The sequence below is a fragment of the Cryptomeria japonica genome, chromosome 10, assembly GCF_030272615.1.
Source record: "Cryptomeria japonica chromosome 10, Sugi_1.0, whole genome shotgun sequence".
Lineage (NCBI taxonomy): Eukaryota > Viridiplantae > Streptophyta > Pinopsida > Cupressales > Cupressaceae > Cryptomeria > Cryptomeria japonica.
Genome location: NC_081414.1, coordinates 901994344 through 902011381, shown reverse-complemented (window position 1 = coordinate 902011381; position 17038 = coordinate 901994344). Strand labels below are relative to the sequence as shown.

The 17038-nt window shown below is 35.8% G+C and overlaps 1 protein-coding gene across 2 annotated transcripts; it reads right to left on the bottom strand.

The window, feature by feature from the left end:
• Positions 1 to 240: 240 nt before the first annotated feature.
• On the bottom strand, positions 241 to 6536 carry LOC131032025 (uncharacterized). 2 transcript variants are annotated; one of them, XM_057962927.2, is made up of 7 exons: positions 5961 to 6536; positions 4620 to 4767; positions 2277 to 3950; positions 2098 to 2160; positions 1429 to 1640; positions 821 to 945; positions 241 to 721 (listed from the first exon to the last, which is right to left on the bottom strand). In XM_057962927.2, the coding sequence occupies exons 1-7, from the start codon at positions 6210 to 6212 to the stop codon at positions 604 to 606; spliced, it is 2592 nt and encodes an 863-aa protein (XP_057818910.2). In that variant the 5' UTR covers positions 6213 to 6536; the 3' UTR covers positions 241 to 603. The 2 variants fall into 2 exon arrangements, with proteins under 2 accessions (XP_057818910.2, XP_057818911.2); XM_057962928.2 differs by lacking the exon at positions 4620 to 4767 and having other exon boundaries at positions 5961 to 6065.
• Between the last annotated feature and the right edge of the window lie 10502 nt (positions 6537 to 17038).

Genomic DNA, 17038 nt, shown 5'->3' with positions numbered 1-17038 from the left:
TATGAACAATTGTACCACTTTGTGCTAATTATTGTATTTATGACACCAATCAAAATAGACCTCCAACATCAAAAATTGCATAGATATAAAATTTTCGTCATTTTTATAAATTAAACAAAAACAAAAATCAAATCAAATAATACACTACATAAATATTCTCGATTAAAGTCTTACAAAAACATAAAACTAAATTAAGATAAATATCTTAAATACATCTATTATAAAAATATTTTGAATTAATTTTTATTTTAAAAAACCCTTTTAATTAACTTGATGTCATGAATGTAAACAAGAACAATCTTGTATTTTAAGTTAAACTTCCATTTTGAATTAGCTTGACTTTATTTCCTTGGTTTTCTTCACTGCACACCTTACTTTAGTTGTAGCATTTTGGAGGCCATTGGACTGGCTTTACTCCAATGCTAACGAACTAGACTGACACCAATTGGAAGGAAAATTAATAGAAATTCAAGTTAGCACAATAAGATATTACATTATTTTCATCCAAAGATGCCCTGTCAGGAAACTAATCTGGGAATTTCCCAATCACAGGAAGAAACACTTCTCAACACAATAAAAGAATTGCCAGGAGCCAAATTGTGGTTAGAAACATGGAACATCTTCCGCAGTTAAAACAAAATTAGTTGTTGAATAAATTGAAGCTGCTGCTGCTCCCACAGCATATTGTCTCTCAATTGTTTTCGCGGATGCAAGATTAGGCCTGAAAATCAATTCCACCCACTTAGAACAATGACAATATTATTGCATACATTACTCCAAGTTATGAGAATTTTATTGGGTAAAGTTCAGTTTCCAATACCCCAACTTGTCTTCCAATCCTTCGGGTTGCTGCAGTTGGTGATCATCTCGTTGATTGCCTTGAACCTCTTGTAATCCCCATTTGCAATGTGCTTGCATGCCCTTAATCTGCTGCAAACTAGTCTCCTGCAGACAAAGATTTAATTGTAAATATGGTTATGAAATTATCTGCAAACACAATATATAAGTATATATATACCCACCCTTAATCTAGTTCACACCATTTCTTGTTGAGCAAAACACCTATTTGGTTTTAAAACACTGTTAGGATACTACCCAGATAAGAAATTATTCCTTCTGTTACTCCTCAATTAGCAAGGTCTGTCTGGGATTTCTTTTTCAATCAGTTTTACACGTTCTCATAGAAGTGCATTCAGGGAGAAAAGCTGAGCAAACTGGAACTCCATGTTTTCTTTTCTATGTGACCTTCTAACCCCAGAGGTATGACATTTACAGATTCCCATCTTTCTAGTATAACCAAATCTTGACAGACCACAATTACATATTGGAAGGCATATTAAAAAAGGGTATGCCCAAGAAGGTACAATAAAGTCACTAGATGCGAATTAACTTTAAAATTAGGATAACACCACAGTATCCATTACTTACAAGCTGGGTACCCTCAACAGTCAGGCGTCGGTCCATATGGATGAAAAGAGATCTCCACTTTTCCATATGCTCATGTTCTGCACGTTTGTCAGTCTTGTTGACTTTGCCCAACGGCTCATTAGTATCATGAGAAGATGATGTTGGGTATAAAGCAGCATAACTGAACACTTCTTTAATCAGAGTCCTAACTCTCCTCCTACTCCGTTTTAATGCTGCATAAAGACACAAGGATATGTTAATATCCATAATGTGAGCCCTTCATTAGCTGTGAAGAAGAAGAAAATATCATAGTTTAGATAGTTCAATCTGACACAGTCCATTTTAGAATTTAAAACAAGTTATTCAGAAAAAACTGAGTAAAGTTTTTCAATCCAGGTTGAAGATTATCCAAATGATGGATAACAGGTTTTCTAATGTAACAGTTATTGGTACACTGAATGTACAATATAAAGTGTTGTCAAATGATAGGCACCAAATTCTATTGATTTTTCCCATCTCTGCACAGGCTTCCTTTGACTCCTTAAGAAGCATATAGGATATTTAAGAATATGGGTCAGAACAGTAATATAAGCACGGGTACTGCCATCTGAATCATTATGAACTAGACACTAATTATAAACAAAATCAGAAAAGAGAAACTTTCTTAACAGAGGTATGAGACAGTCTTACCAGCTAAACGGCCTTTGACATCCTGATAATAAAGCTCTAACCAATGGGAAGCCATAGTAGCAGCTGAATGTGATGCAAGAAACACTTCAAGTCAGAACTGAGAATTTTTAAACAACATCAAGGTTTTAGGACTTGAACAAAATCTAAACTGTAGAGGTGCCAGCGATCTATGAACTAACCTTTTCGTGAAAGTGATGCAGAACAAGTTGAATCAGTGCCTGAAATCTCACCGGGATGGCAATAATGGCAATGGCAATTGAGAGTTCCCTTCATATTATCATGTTCTCCAACAACTTGCTTCAAGTAAAACTGATCCCCATTGCAATGTGGTGGGATCAAGTCTACGCTAGCATCCAGGCACTCAAAAGTTTCATCTAAAACGCTTGCATCAGTAGGCCTATCTTCACTGTGCAAATGAAGAGAAGCACAAGCATCCATAGATGCAATCATTCTTTTGTCTAATTTCCACTTGAGAGCTTCAACACCAGCAAGTTGCTGGCGCCTATCTAATGTATCATTGCTACCATTATGCATATCAACTACCTCTGAATGATCATTATCGACCATGAATGTTGGATGACTTGCACCTAATGTTTTTCTTTCTGGATTTACTTTAGGTTCCCGTATGTAGTTTTTCTGTTTATCCTGGCAAACAGTCAATGCATCTGGCCCCACAACAGCCTCAATGATAGCATGTACTTGTTTACTGTTTCTCACACGGTTGATAATCCCTGGATTCAGATCTGCAAGCAAGCCACTAGGGGCAGTCACTCTGGAAAACTTAGATAGTGGCTCTTTCTTGCCTACATCCCTTTTCTGCTGTAGGACTTCATTTTTAAGTCTTCTGAATGGGACAGGGAACCTTCTTGCACGTTTCTGTCCTCTTGGTAAAAGAAGTGTGCCTCGCAAGGGAACAGAAAGATCAGAAAAATGCATGTAGTCCCTCCTTGTGCCACCATGGCCAGCACGATTCTGATCCACTGTGTCTTTATGGGCCAAGCGATCATCTATAGTCTGGGGATCTGCATTCAAAGAACATGCGGATGCATCACTTCTATTGGGAGGCTCAGGGGCATCTTGTTTTCCAAAGTTGACAGTTCTATCCAGATGTGCACAATCATTGTCTACTTGCATATCTTGAGAAGTTTCTACTATGTTGTCCATTTCATCCAATAGTAAAGGATCATCATCACTATCTTTAATGCTTTGATTTCTCCGTGATTCTGCAACAACCATGGGAAGCCCAAGGGTGAGATCAGCTCCTAGAACAGGAAAAGTTTGTTTGATAGCTCCATGAGTTGTGGCATCATCTGTAGCTGCACAAGGCATCTTGATACCAATGTCTGATTCCTGACATCTGGTATCACCTTTTGAATTGTCCATCCGACTATCTGTACAGATTGATCTCTTAGCAGACTGGAGGCAAGTTTCATCCAATCCTAAACTAAGGAAAGCAGCAGCTCCCAAAAGGGACAAACCATCGTTATCATGTCCAGAAATTACCCCTCCTGTGGGTTTTGACGAATCAGAAGACTGGAATAATGGCAGAGCATTCACCTCACTTGGAACACAGTTAGAGGTTGTTTGCTCTGTTGGAAGAGGAGCAACTGATGATGTAGCAGTTGTACAGGAAAAGTTTACTGATTTAGACCAAGATGTTGAAGTGAATGCATGAAGAGTTTTGCATACATTTAATGTATCAGAAGCAATATCATTCTGATTGACTCTTTCTGGAAACAGAGGTAACTCATCTTCCTCTAGGCATTTCATTTTTGCACCTGCAGTTTGAGATGCACAATGCTGGATGGTTTTCTTCCTCCTTTTTGAATTCAGACTAGAGTCATTATTGGATCCTACAGAAAAAGGCAAGACTCAAATTTCAGTAACCATACAAGAGCATTAGTAATATGCATGCAAATAGAATGATCAGACTTAAAGAACATGATTAGTATTGGACAAAGAAATTATGCAGTGCACCAAAATTTCTACACTGGATGATATAAGGTATGGGAGCTCTGCTTCCAAAGTTCAAACCCTATATGGTCATTGGACTTGGCCTACCTCTGAAAGTGCACAATGCTGAAATACTTCACAAAATGTAATTCAAATCTTTTAACTTTCTACGCAACTATTTTCTTGATGAGGATAGCCTACAAGCCCAAAAAACTATTTCCTTTCGAAAATGACTCCAGAAGCTCATAAAACTGGTTTGGTTGTTTAACATGTTTACAAAAACAGAACACCTTGCAGACCACGCAGAAGTAGCACACTTAAGTCATTTTGATGAAAGAAAGCATGACAATTGCTAGCTCACATTGAATATGAACCAGATAGGAAACAGAGCATAGGCATGAACAATCCGACAATTTCAAATGACTACAAAAACACGAAGTAGGAAAGGCAGAAAACAAACGTAGACCCTGATCACAAGCCTCACAGCAATGAAAATTACCATGTAACCAAACTAATTATTCAAGTTCAAGCTGTTGGAACTGTTTAAATAAATCCCTAAGTGGGAATACCTTCTGAGTCCTCGTAAGCTTGTGTGCAACTTCGCTTGATTTCCTTATGAGCCAAAGAAAACCTTGACGGGTCGTCCTCTATGTTCTCTTTATTTGCTTTCAGTGAAGACGAATTAGACTTTTCCCGTGCAGTTATGCCCAAAACAACCTGAAATAACCATACATGCGATCTTCAACTTCAAGCGAGAGACCGTACATTCATAAAACCAGGAGCTAAACATAAACAAAGTTAACCATGGTATCTAAATTTGGGGTTAAATCCAGATTAATAAAAGCAATCACTAGCCAGGGAACTAGACTGCAATAATTTCAAATTTGAGCTACTCAGGCAATGTACACAAGCTTTTTAGGACACCTGAGTTCAAGTAATGCAGCAGAGGATTTCTCCAACGGGGGCTAAGCACTGACTGCTTATTAGGCCACCTGAGATGGACCAACACAAGATTTTATGCAGCAGAGGATATGCACTGACTGCCAGAGGCAGTTGATCTGGTGAATACAGTTAATTGCACGAAGAATTGTAAAGTTGGAAAGAAGTTATCCTATACATTTGCAACAAATGCTATAACCTGGCTCGGATACAGACCCATTCCGCCCATATATGGCCAGATTTAGGCCCATCTATCGCAGTTTAGTTCCATGGATAGAGATGCACATTCATCATCAAACTACGTCACAATCATAGACATAGACATAGACATAGAGGCAATTTACTAGCATATATAAAACCAGTAAATAAGTACAGATTCACCTCATCTTCTCTGCAAAATCTCCTAACTAAGCAAGAAATAAGACTGCCAGATAAAAGGATGTGCAGGTATTACCACAAAAATATGAATGGAAGCAAAGCGAACATATTCCTGCGTTTTCCATTCATTAACACAAAGCACACAAGCTATTGGAACCCCAACGGCCCAAATAATCAGAAAAAGGGCTTGGCACTGAAGAAAAGAATTTGTCATTGAATTAGGAAACACAATAGAATAGATCCATGAGATGGAGAAATAGAATTCAGGAAATAAACAGCAGGTGAATCCATTTTCTGGAAGCTCAAAGATTCCTTCAAACCCAAAACAAGCCAAATCCTTCACGGAGAAATCAGACGGCTAAAATCACAGATAAAACCACTATTGTACAGACAACCAATAGAAGCTCAACAGATCCTCAGGACTGAAAACAGCCCAAATCTTGCACGGAAAACTAAGGAAATCATAGATAATCCCATTTTCACAAGAAAACCAATGGAAGCTGAAAAATCCCTTCAGACGCGAAGCAACCGAAATGGACAACTTCTTGAATAACCCATTAATAAGAAATAAAAAATTCAAGGCATGAGCTGACCTTCAACGAAGAATGCTTGGTAGGAATAGAGCTCCTCTTGACCAACTTGTTGGAATCCAAACTGGAAAGGGGTTTAACCTTGTGATTGTCCTTCATACCCATGTAGCCATCCAATCTGGTCCTCTCCTTTTCTTCCTGAGTATCTCCATTTTGAGCACAGCCCAAGTGAGAACTGGATCTGGCAGAGCCATTAGGGGCTGGACTGCCTGGAACTTTTCCTCCCCTGTGTACTCTGACGGTCTGAACAACCATCTTTAACTTCTTTTTCCGAGTTGGGTTGTGAGGAGTTGAAGAAAAGTGCTCTGTGGATTTCTGATACCAGAGGAAAAGAAGAGGAAGAGGGAATTTAAAGAGGGACTTGTTCGTCTGTGGGGTTGTCTTTTAGTTTGAATTTTACTGCTTGGGGAGATGAGATTTTTGAATTCGGGGATTTTGAATAGATGCCTGCTCTCACTCCCTCGTCTTTTATTTAATTCTTTTTTTTTTCCACGCATTTCATTTGTTTTTGAAATAGGAATCTGTTTCGGTAACAGTGCCAGTCCCAACGGTGTGGTTTTGATTTTTCTCTCTTCCTTTCAAATTTTGAATTCGAATCAACAAATGTATTCGTTCCCCACAAACCATTTTCAAAATGATTCTTCGAAATGTACGAGAGCGCTCACAAATAACTGTTATTTTCACCTTAGTACTAAGGTGAGACAGAATAGTTTTCTCACTTATTCTTTCTCACCTTAGTAATAATTTTCTCTCCTCCCTTTGCTAATGATCCATGGAATGGCTATTTATGTGAGTTTCTTCTATAATTTTTAATATAGTCTTATTAATAAGGTAAAGGTCAAATTTGTTTTTTATGGAGAAAGTGAAAAGCTTCTTTAGTATCAAACTCAGATCTCCCCTTGGAAAAGAATTGTCTCTTATGATAGATTGTTTAGACATTGTACTTTTTCGTTTGGGTATCTTTATCCATATTCAAAACTGTCTAAACTTCTATTACTTCTATCTTGTAATGGTGAATTTTAATTTGTTTTTTTGTCGTTTTTATATTGGATTTGATTATTTTTTCAATAAGTGGTATGTTTTTATATTAGATTTGATTTATTTATTTTTAATTTTATTTTTGTTTCGTATCAATTTATATGCATTCATTACTTACATTTAAATCACAATTGTATTCTTTCAAATTAGTTTGATGGATGATTTCTAATTTTGCTCACCTCTTTCTACTAGCAGTATGAGTAGACTTAACACATGTTTCATGTGACATGTTATGTCATGGTCTTTAAAGATATTCATTGTGGACCTAAACATGTGAATGAAGAATGAGTAATTTATGAGAGACATATGCAAGGAATGATCATGATAATTATTAGTTCACACTTCAATTCTAAAGGCAATAAATGACTAAATATTAATGCAAAAGTATCCCAGGGTGTTTAAGCAAACTTGTATCACCTAAAATATATTTTGTTTACTTTATTTATTTGTTTTTGGGTTTTCAATAATATTCTAGTTATTATTCAAGCATTGTAATTGCTACCGCATTCTAACACAATTACACATTTTACCCATGGTTGTAAAACATGTGATCTACTAAGAGCTAGCAATGTTCCATCTAATTTTTAGGAGATTTTGATCATTACACAAGCATATTCTAGTTTCAAACCAACTATCAAGCATAACAAAATAATATTCAACTTCATTATGCATAGTTTGCGATATATTTTTGAAGTTTGTGACAACAAAGGAACATGTTTAAACTATATTCATTTAATTATGGAAAACATCCTATGAATTACATCGAGATTCATTAATCCTTCATCATCTTATTCATTACATAAGATTTCCTCTACAAGTTTGGCCAAGTACACTTTACACTTGGCATTAAGCTTTGCAGCTCCTTGTGAGGCAATTTGTAGGAATGATTGTGGATAAAACATCAAACTAAGGCTTACATTACAACCAAAGACAAGATGCCTCCATGAAGAGGACGAGGTGTTGGGAATATAGTTAAATAAATATAAGAATTGTAATGCCCCAATATTTAACCCAAAACATTAGCAAATAACAAGTCAGATGAACATTTTAAAAAAAATGTTACAAGTATAAGATCTACATGTTGCATTACACACTTCACATGTGAGGTGTCATGATAACATAATAGCATGCAATACATCATCACTAATGCATCATGAAATGTGGCACAAACAAAAGACTTCACATGTTGAGGAATAAGTCATTGTAACAACCATACAAGAGGACAAATCTTCCCCTCAACAAAGATCAGACACAAGTCCATGATTGTATTCTCTCACAAACATAAGGAATAGAATAATAAGAACACCCACTTCATAACACATTCTAAGTTTAAAAAAATGACATCCAAACACTTAGGAATACCTAATCAAGAGGTAGGTTCAATGAAAGGTGTGATACCTTAACCAATCAAGCCATCAACTAGTAAGCTTCATACTAAGGCATGCTTCCCAATACGAAAGACGGTATAACTAGAAAAATACATCATTTACCAATGTGAGATCATAGGAATACTAAGAAGGCAAAGAGGAACAACTTCCATATAGAGATTTTTCTCAAAAACTTTGGGAAGTATTGGCTATCTAGAAGATTCAAGATGATAGTGTGAGAATAGTGTGGGGTAAGATAACAAGTTTCCTTCAATACTATGTTGTAGTTGGATGAATACAATATTCTTGGAGAACTCCAATGTGTATGTGTTGTAGTTTTTTAGTTGCATTGTAGTCCTGAAAAATATTTTTTTTAGAATTTACCCATCAAGTCCAAAATTCAAGTTTTTTTCTAATATTGATTTTGATTCTCTAATTGAAGGAAAAAGTGGAACAAATAAATACACCCTAGGCTATGATGAGGTCATAGATTCTTTTTCCTTTTTTAACTATAATCTTTCGTGTGGATTTAAGATTTGTGCAAGATTATTTCCTATTTGAATTGATACAAATTATGTATATTAGTTTAATCTTGGCTAATTATGAAAGTAATTGTTATCAATACTAACAAATTTTTAGTATTGAAAGCTATCATTTTTCTCAATATGAGAAATTTTGGAATTCATTCTCTAGAAAGAAACTACAAGGATCTTCAGAGCTAGTGAAGATAAACTCTATAGCCAATGAAGACAAACTTTCAACCCAACAAAAACAAGCTCTAGAGTCACTTATAACTAAAATATGTGGATACATGACATGTCCCTTTTTAAGTTAATTCAATTCTAGCAATTCATAGCCCAATTCCAACATTTCTCGAGCTAAAGTATGATAAGGATATTTTAGGTATGTAGTTATGAGGCAAGATTTAGAAGAATTAAAATAATAATATAAACATCTAATTTGAACATAATGATAGCAATGTACAACATCATACACAATCATCACAAAATAGAAAGTAAGCTAGTCTGCATAGCATATCAAGATGAACATAACATAATATTTCATTTCAAAACATGATATCTACACATAGAATATGATGATAGCTAGAAGAATACAAAATGAAGCATCCATCCCAATTATTATAGCATCATATATTAGGTCACATTAGTGAAAAAGGTCTTAAGAAATTTCTGAATAAAAAGTTAGCTGATGGTATTTCTCATTATTCTATTTGTAAAAATGATTTATGTGAGCATTGCATGTTTGGTAAATAAAATATATTATCATTTCTTAAAGAAATTATAAAACAAAGAGACCATAAGAGATTATTCATTTAGATGTATTTAGACCTATAGACACCTAAAATTGTCATGTCTACTTAAATAAATATTTTATTTATTTAATTATCTTTAGCCTAATTCTTCTATTAATTAAATAAATCCTTATTTATTTAATTAATTCATTTATCCTCTTCTAGCCTTATTTCTCATTTAAATAAATACATTTATTTATTTAAATTGTCCTTTTTCTAAATTAAATAAATACTCTTATTTATTTAATTGATGGCACTTCTTCTATTAATTAAATGAATCTTTATTTATTTAATTAATTCATTAACCTTTTCTACCTATGACACATGTCATTCATCTCTTAATTCCTACACTACCTACCCTTTAATTATTTTATTATTTCTTCTACCCACCCTTTAATCATAGCCGACCATTTATCTTTTACACCTCTCAATCTTATCCCTCCATTTCATATAGTGTCTTCTATATAAGGAGATGCTTCCTTCATTATCAAACCCTAATCAACTATCCTAATCAATCTATGCATCCTAAATAACTCACTATGCATTCAGCCCCGACTACGCTTTCGAACTTGCATATGCAATCAAGCCTACTTGCAACCACATTTTCGTTCTTTATTGAGCTCTTGTGCACATATAAAATCTGAGAGCAAATATATCAAGCAAGATCAATGGAGATAGGAAGAATGGAGATTCAAACCCTATTGGACATGTGATGGTATAATCTTTGTGATTTCATTTGATTTGCATTGTCTTAGGTAATCTTCATATGTTATGGTGGATCTTTGTTGTTATTAGGCTAGGGTTTTGTGGTTGAATCTATTTAGTCTTTCAATATTGTTAATCCACTTTCACCATATACATTTTGGCACGCCCAGTGGGACATGGATTTTTGTTAGATCTGTGTTTTTTGCAGATTTTTTTAACCCTATATTGCTGGTTTGTAAAACAATTTGGAGAATAACCTTGTGCAACTAGGGTTTTGGACACAAAATCAAGATCTTGGAGAGAATTGATCATATCTCACAAACGGCTTGGAAATTTTGCACCAAATTTTTTTTGTAGGTTGAAGAAAGTATCAAGAGCTCTCAATCCAAAATTCAAAATTTTTGGAGCACATTTTCATTTTCTATGAAGTTTTTATGATTTTTCATAAAAAGTTAATTTTGAGAGCAAATGAGAGAATTTTTCGGATTTTCTTACATTTTTGGAATTCTCTCATAATTATACACAAGATCTGTTCTTTGTGATTTTAATTTTGATGCAAAATATTTCCCTAAAAATCGGATCTTTAAAAATTAAGGTTTTTCCTTATTTTGATTAGATCTCCCAAACGACTTCGAATTTTGGCATCAAATTTTTTTTTGTAGGTCAGGAAAAGTATCAAAAGGATTCAGTAAAAATTTCATATTTTTTGGATCAAAGTTTCATTTTATATGAATTTTTTATGATTTTTCATAAAAAATTAATTTTGAGAGCAAATGAGCGAATTTTTTGGATTTTCTTAAATTTTTGAAAATCTCTCAGAATTATACACAGGATATGTTCTTTGTGATTTTAAATTTGATGCAAAATCATTCCTCAAAAATCGGATCTTTGAAAATTAGGGTTTTACATTATTTTACACATATCTCACAAACTGCTTGGATTTGTTGCAGAAATTTGTTTATACAGGTTTGGAAGACCATCAGGACTCTCGAATAAAAATTTTAGATTTTTTGGATCGATTTTGCATTTTATATGAATTTTTTATGATTTTTCATTAAAAATTAATTTTTGGAGCAAATTAGCAAATTTTTTGGATTTTCTTACATTTCTAGAAATCTCTTGAAATTGTACAGGTGGTCTTTTTTTATGATGAATCGGATCTTTGAATCGGTCAACAAAACGCATTGTTGAAGGCCCCTATTTCACAAAGTCTTTTGGATCTAAAATTTACCTAACTTGTGTGCTTGCAGGAAGGGGTGATCATTTGAAACAATCCAAAATACTAACAAATCTTTGTTGCAGGACCTTAGCAAGGGTTTTTGATCTTTATTGTGTGCCTTGTTCTCATAGACTGGCAAACACTTCAATTGGTGAACTAAAATTGAACCATTGTCTTTTGTCACTTGAGCAATAGGCTCTTTTTGTTTCATCTTTAGAGGGCATGTCTCCCCGTGTGGTCATTAGGACTACTAGTGAGGAGAGAATGACCCAAGTGGTAGCAAAAGAAAAACCATCTTCTTCCAAACCACTATAAATAACTGTATTCATGGTGAAAACTATGAATAACGTGTGTTGATTAGTTCATACCGACACTATGTCTCCCCATAAACCCATTTGATCAAATTTATTTGATCATTTGTAGGGCGTAACCCCTACCAGCTGGGAGCCTTCTGTATTTACAGAGCTGAAAGTGCCGCATGTATGGCCACACGAGCGGATGCCCTTACTAGCACCTTTTTGTTTTAGAAGCCAAAATCGTTCTAGTTGTTGGGGCAGGAGGTCAGACCTCTGGTAGTGGCCCACACACATACAATTCTTAGTAGAGATACAAAGTTCGCCATGAGGAGTTTTCATGGGGACTGATGCTTGGCTGCCCCGAGAAGTGAGTGTCGAGGGTGCAGCCAGTGGGGTCAAGCATCTAACTATCCGCTTTGAATAGCGTAGCCTCGGGGGAAACTCCATGTGGGATCAACAACTATTGTCTTGGCCAACCATAAGAATTGTGCTTGACTTATTTTAAACAATCAAACATTCAAGATCAAACATCAAAACATTGTGTCTTTTGTGTCTTCAAGTGTATGTAAAACATTTTTACATCAAACAACACACTTTTCTTTGGAGTCATTTTGAGTCTAAACACTTGCAAACATTGAGTCTTCATCAACACTGTGTCCTCTTGTCAAAAAAAAAACAGTCAAAAATTCAAATTTGGTCACAACAACAACTTCACAAATTGGAAAAATTGCACTCATATTTCATAACCGTGTCTGTGAAGTATACAAACACGTCTGTATTCAGGATTGAAAACTTTCATAATTCAGCAAACAAGAACAGTCAGTTTCAGACTTATTGAGCTTCCTAGGTTATCTCTCTGGGTTTTTCATCTAGCATTCAACCTGTCTTTGGGTCTCACAAAGTCCATCATTGCTTTACACCTTACATTACATTCACATTTGTCTAAACCTGAGTCAAAAGGTCACTTGCTTGTCCTCATCATATTTTGTCAACACAGTACATACAACAACATTTTGCTAAGTGGTCCCTCATCAAGGTCTATCACCTTTGGGTCTCATTTGGTCTTACTTAGAGTCAAGGTCAACTTACCTCATCAAGAGAAACTATCATCTCTTTGGAAGTCACACCTACTCTACTACATATATACTTGGTCTTACACTTTGGACATTGCAAGTAAACCTCAGATTCATTTACATTCCATTCAACTCTTGGTCTTCCATACTCCTTTCCATTTTCATCTAGTCTCACACATCTTAATCAATACCTAGTTCATGGTTGAAACCCGTTTCCAAAAATCTAGGAGAGAAGCTAAAGAGGCTCAAGAGTCTGCAAACATGAGTTCCTATGAATATGACAATGATATCTTTTTCAATTCAAATCATACTACATTACCTGACATGGATGCCTATAGAAACATTCCAAATGTTAAGAACATGGACACTACAAACAACAATGATACACACAATGACAATATGGACAACATTTCAATACATTCAGCAGCAGTGGAAGACTCCATTATGGATCCCCGTTTCAATCGATTGGTTGAGGAAATAATGAGGAGGGATAGACAATATTTCTTACAAATGATGGCACAAAGTGGAGCCAAGATCCCTCATGATTTTGACATGTCTCAAATAATGGAAAATCGACCTTTGCAAAATCCTCACCTCAACATGGATCAAAGGAGACCTAATAGTGGAGGAACTAGAGGACCACATATGGTGCCTAAATCACCATCATCTTTGTTTGAAAAACCTGAGGTCCCATACACACATGGTCAAGCATATGATACTCACCTTTGTAGACCATTATGGAAGTCTTATGCAGAAAAATATACTCAATCACATGCTAATGCTAAAGACCTACCACCAAAGCAATTGGATATTCAAAGGCATGTTAAAAATTTGGACACAAGGAAACCCCACGTCAAATTTGGGGGCAACACACTAGAACAAACTCATGACATTCCTATAGAGTATGGTATACATGGACAAAGCAGATATTCCATTCCTCATCATGACTCTATACCAAGTGGTCCATATACACATCATCACTATAGACCTCCTCCATATGAACATGTGTATGATCAATATCATCCATATATGCAACATGCTCCTCCTCCAATTGGTGCCTCAAGCATGGGGTATGGTCCAAGAAGTTGGTCTCCACCTAAGAATAATTTGGAACAGCAAATCAGGGACTTACAAAAGAAAATGGAGGACATAAATACACCAAAGTCAACATACACAATGAAAGACATATGTCCTTATCCATTTGACAAGAGCATTCCAATGCCTCCTTTTCCTACATACTTTGTGACACCTAAGTTTGATAAGTATAGAGGAAAAGGGGATCCTAAGGCACACATAAGACAGTTTTTCATAGCTTGCATTGAAGTGGCAACAGAAGAGACATATTTGATGAGATTATTCCCACAGAGCTTAGGTGATCAAGCTATGGAATGGTTCTCCCAACTTCCACCTGGTATTAAGTCATGGGGTGACTTAGCAGAGGCATTTATTCAACATTTCTCCTACAACATAGAGACAGACATATCAGTCACTACCTTGTGCAACACCAAGCAAAAGGATGGAGAGTCTTTTTCATCATTTTTACAAAGATGGAGGAATTTAGCCAGCAGATGCTCTTGTGAAATTCCACACAAACAAATGGTAGAGATGTTCACCCAAAATGTTAACAAAGACATTGGCTATGATCTAAGGAAAGCTTGTTTGTACACCTTCAAGGATGTCATTGAAAAAGGCTTAGCGACAGAAAAGGTCCTAATTGAACAAGGAGTCATTAAGATATTCAAGGAAAACAAAGATGACTTTAAAAGAAAAGATAAGCCAAGATTTTGGAATAAAAACAAGAACACAGTCAATGATGGTGTTGTTGATGCCAATACAGTGCGACCTAAAATCGTTTTTTCGGGATCAAGCTCTACAAACAATCAAGTGAATACTCAAACAACTTCAAAGTCACGAATGAAGTACACCCCATTGGGAGAACCACTTGAGTCAATTTTCAAGAAGCTGGTAGCAAACAAGATAATCACAATTCCAGATTTGCCTCCATATGAGCCAAAGGTTAAACCAAATTGGTGGAATGATGATGAATATTGTAAATTTCATAAGAGCAAGGGTCATAAAATAGGAAATTGTCATCGACTAAAGAACATCATGCAAGACCTTATTGATAGAGGTGATATTGAGATTGAAGGACACTCATCCAATCAAGAACATGAGATGTTTAAGGAACCATTCCCAAAGCATGACAAGGGAAAAGCCAAAGCCACAAATGACCAAACCAACTATACCAGAGCATCCTATAACTATGATTCAACCATCAATCACATTTCGATGGATAATTATGTCTCTACCATTATCATCAAGGACAAAACACCTGATAATTCTACCCAAAGACCCAAGATTGTCCTAAAAGGCATTGGATCTCTTCCGAACCTACCTTTGAATGCAATGTTACCACTCGTCGAGGTAAATTCACTTTGCAAGGTGCTTCAGCTAAAAACACTGGTTCCTCATCAACCAAGCCTGAGTATGACCTTGTAGAACAGTTAGGGAAGACACCCACACTCATCTCCATCTTTGAGCTTTTACGCATATCTCCTGCACATAAATCCATTCTTGACAAAATCTTGAGAGACACTTTTGTCCCTACTGATCTGAACGTGGACCAATTTCAAGCCACGGTGGGATACCTTTCCATTCCAGACTCACTTACATTCACAAAAGTCAATGACGCCTCCGTAAGTCAGCCACATAATGCACCATTACACATTGAAGCCTTCCTACATAAACATCGAATAAAACGAGTCCTGATAGATGGAGGAGCAAGTCTAAACATTTGTACATTGAGCACTATTAAACAATTGGGATATTCAGACAAAGTTGTGAATTCTACAAACAAAATTACCATCAAGGCATATGATGATGAAGAGCAATCATCCAAAGGCACAGTCACCTTGCCCCTCAAATTTGGGCCCATTACAAAGGATGTGGTTTTTCAGGTCCTTGATCTACAGCTCACATACAACATATTGCTAGGACGTCCTTGGATTCATGAGATGAGCGCAGTACCATCTACATATCATCGATGTAACAAGTTTCCACACAATGGAGTTGCAGTGACCGTCAAAGCGGATCCAAATCCATTCATATATTGCAACAATCTGCAACCTCGATCAGAAATAACAATCCCAGTCAATCGAGAAGCTATTCCTTCATCGGCATATGTGGATCCAGAATCTTTGAAACCTTCTACATCAAAGCAAGCAGAGCTCAAACAAAAATTCAAGATTAAAGATCTGGGATGTGGTGAGTATATCTTTCATGTTGATCAACTCCCACTATCTCCTAAGGAATTTAGTCAACAAGAACAATCTATAAACAATTTGCAAGGAATTAGGTACGAAGCACCTAGTGTTGTGGCTACTAAGTCTGAAAGCAAATATCCTCTAGTAGTGCAAGCAACTCTTTCTATCAATAGTCCTAAGAGTGGTTCCAACAAAGAATCTATTGAGCATATCGCCAACCCTCTTGATAACTCACATAGCCTTACCATATCATCCGCTCATTCTATTTCCACTCCACTTCCAAACTTGGATCAACAAGAATTACAAAAGCCCTTACTAATTGGGGATCAAAAATCAAGCTTTGAAAAGAAAAATCTAAAAGTCAAAAATAAAGAAAAGTCCTTCAGCCCAAATCAAAATCAAAAGCTATTGGACTCTGCAAAAATCAAAGTCAAGGATAAAAATCCTATGAAGCAAAAAGAAAAAGAGATGATCTCCCCTAATATCAAAATAACTGGGGGCAAAAGTTCTAAAATTTCAAGCCAAAAAGCATACTTGTTGATCCTAAGTCTCCATCATGCTATCCTACTTTCACTTCTTTTCATAATCATAAGCCTTCATAACTCATCCACTTGTTCCACACATCCTTTCCCTTTTGGTGATACATCACATCAATGGACCTTTAATGGAACTTCCTCAAAGAACTTTGTTATCAAGGATGCCCAAACTTCTTTAGGTGACACGCATATGGGCTTGTGTAGTCCACATGCTAGCAATTCTATCTCAATTCCTTTATCAAGGAAGATAGTCACTCGAGCAACATATCATT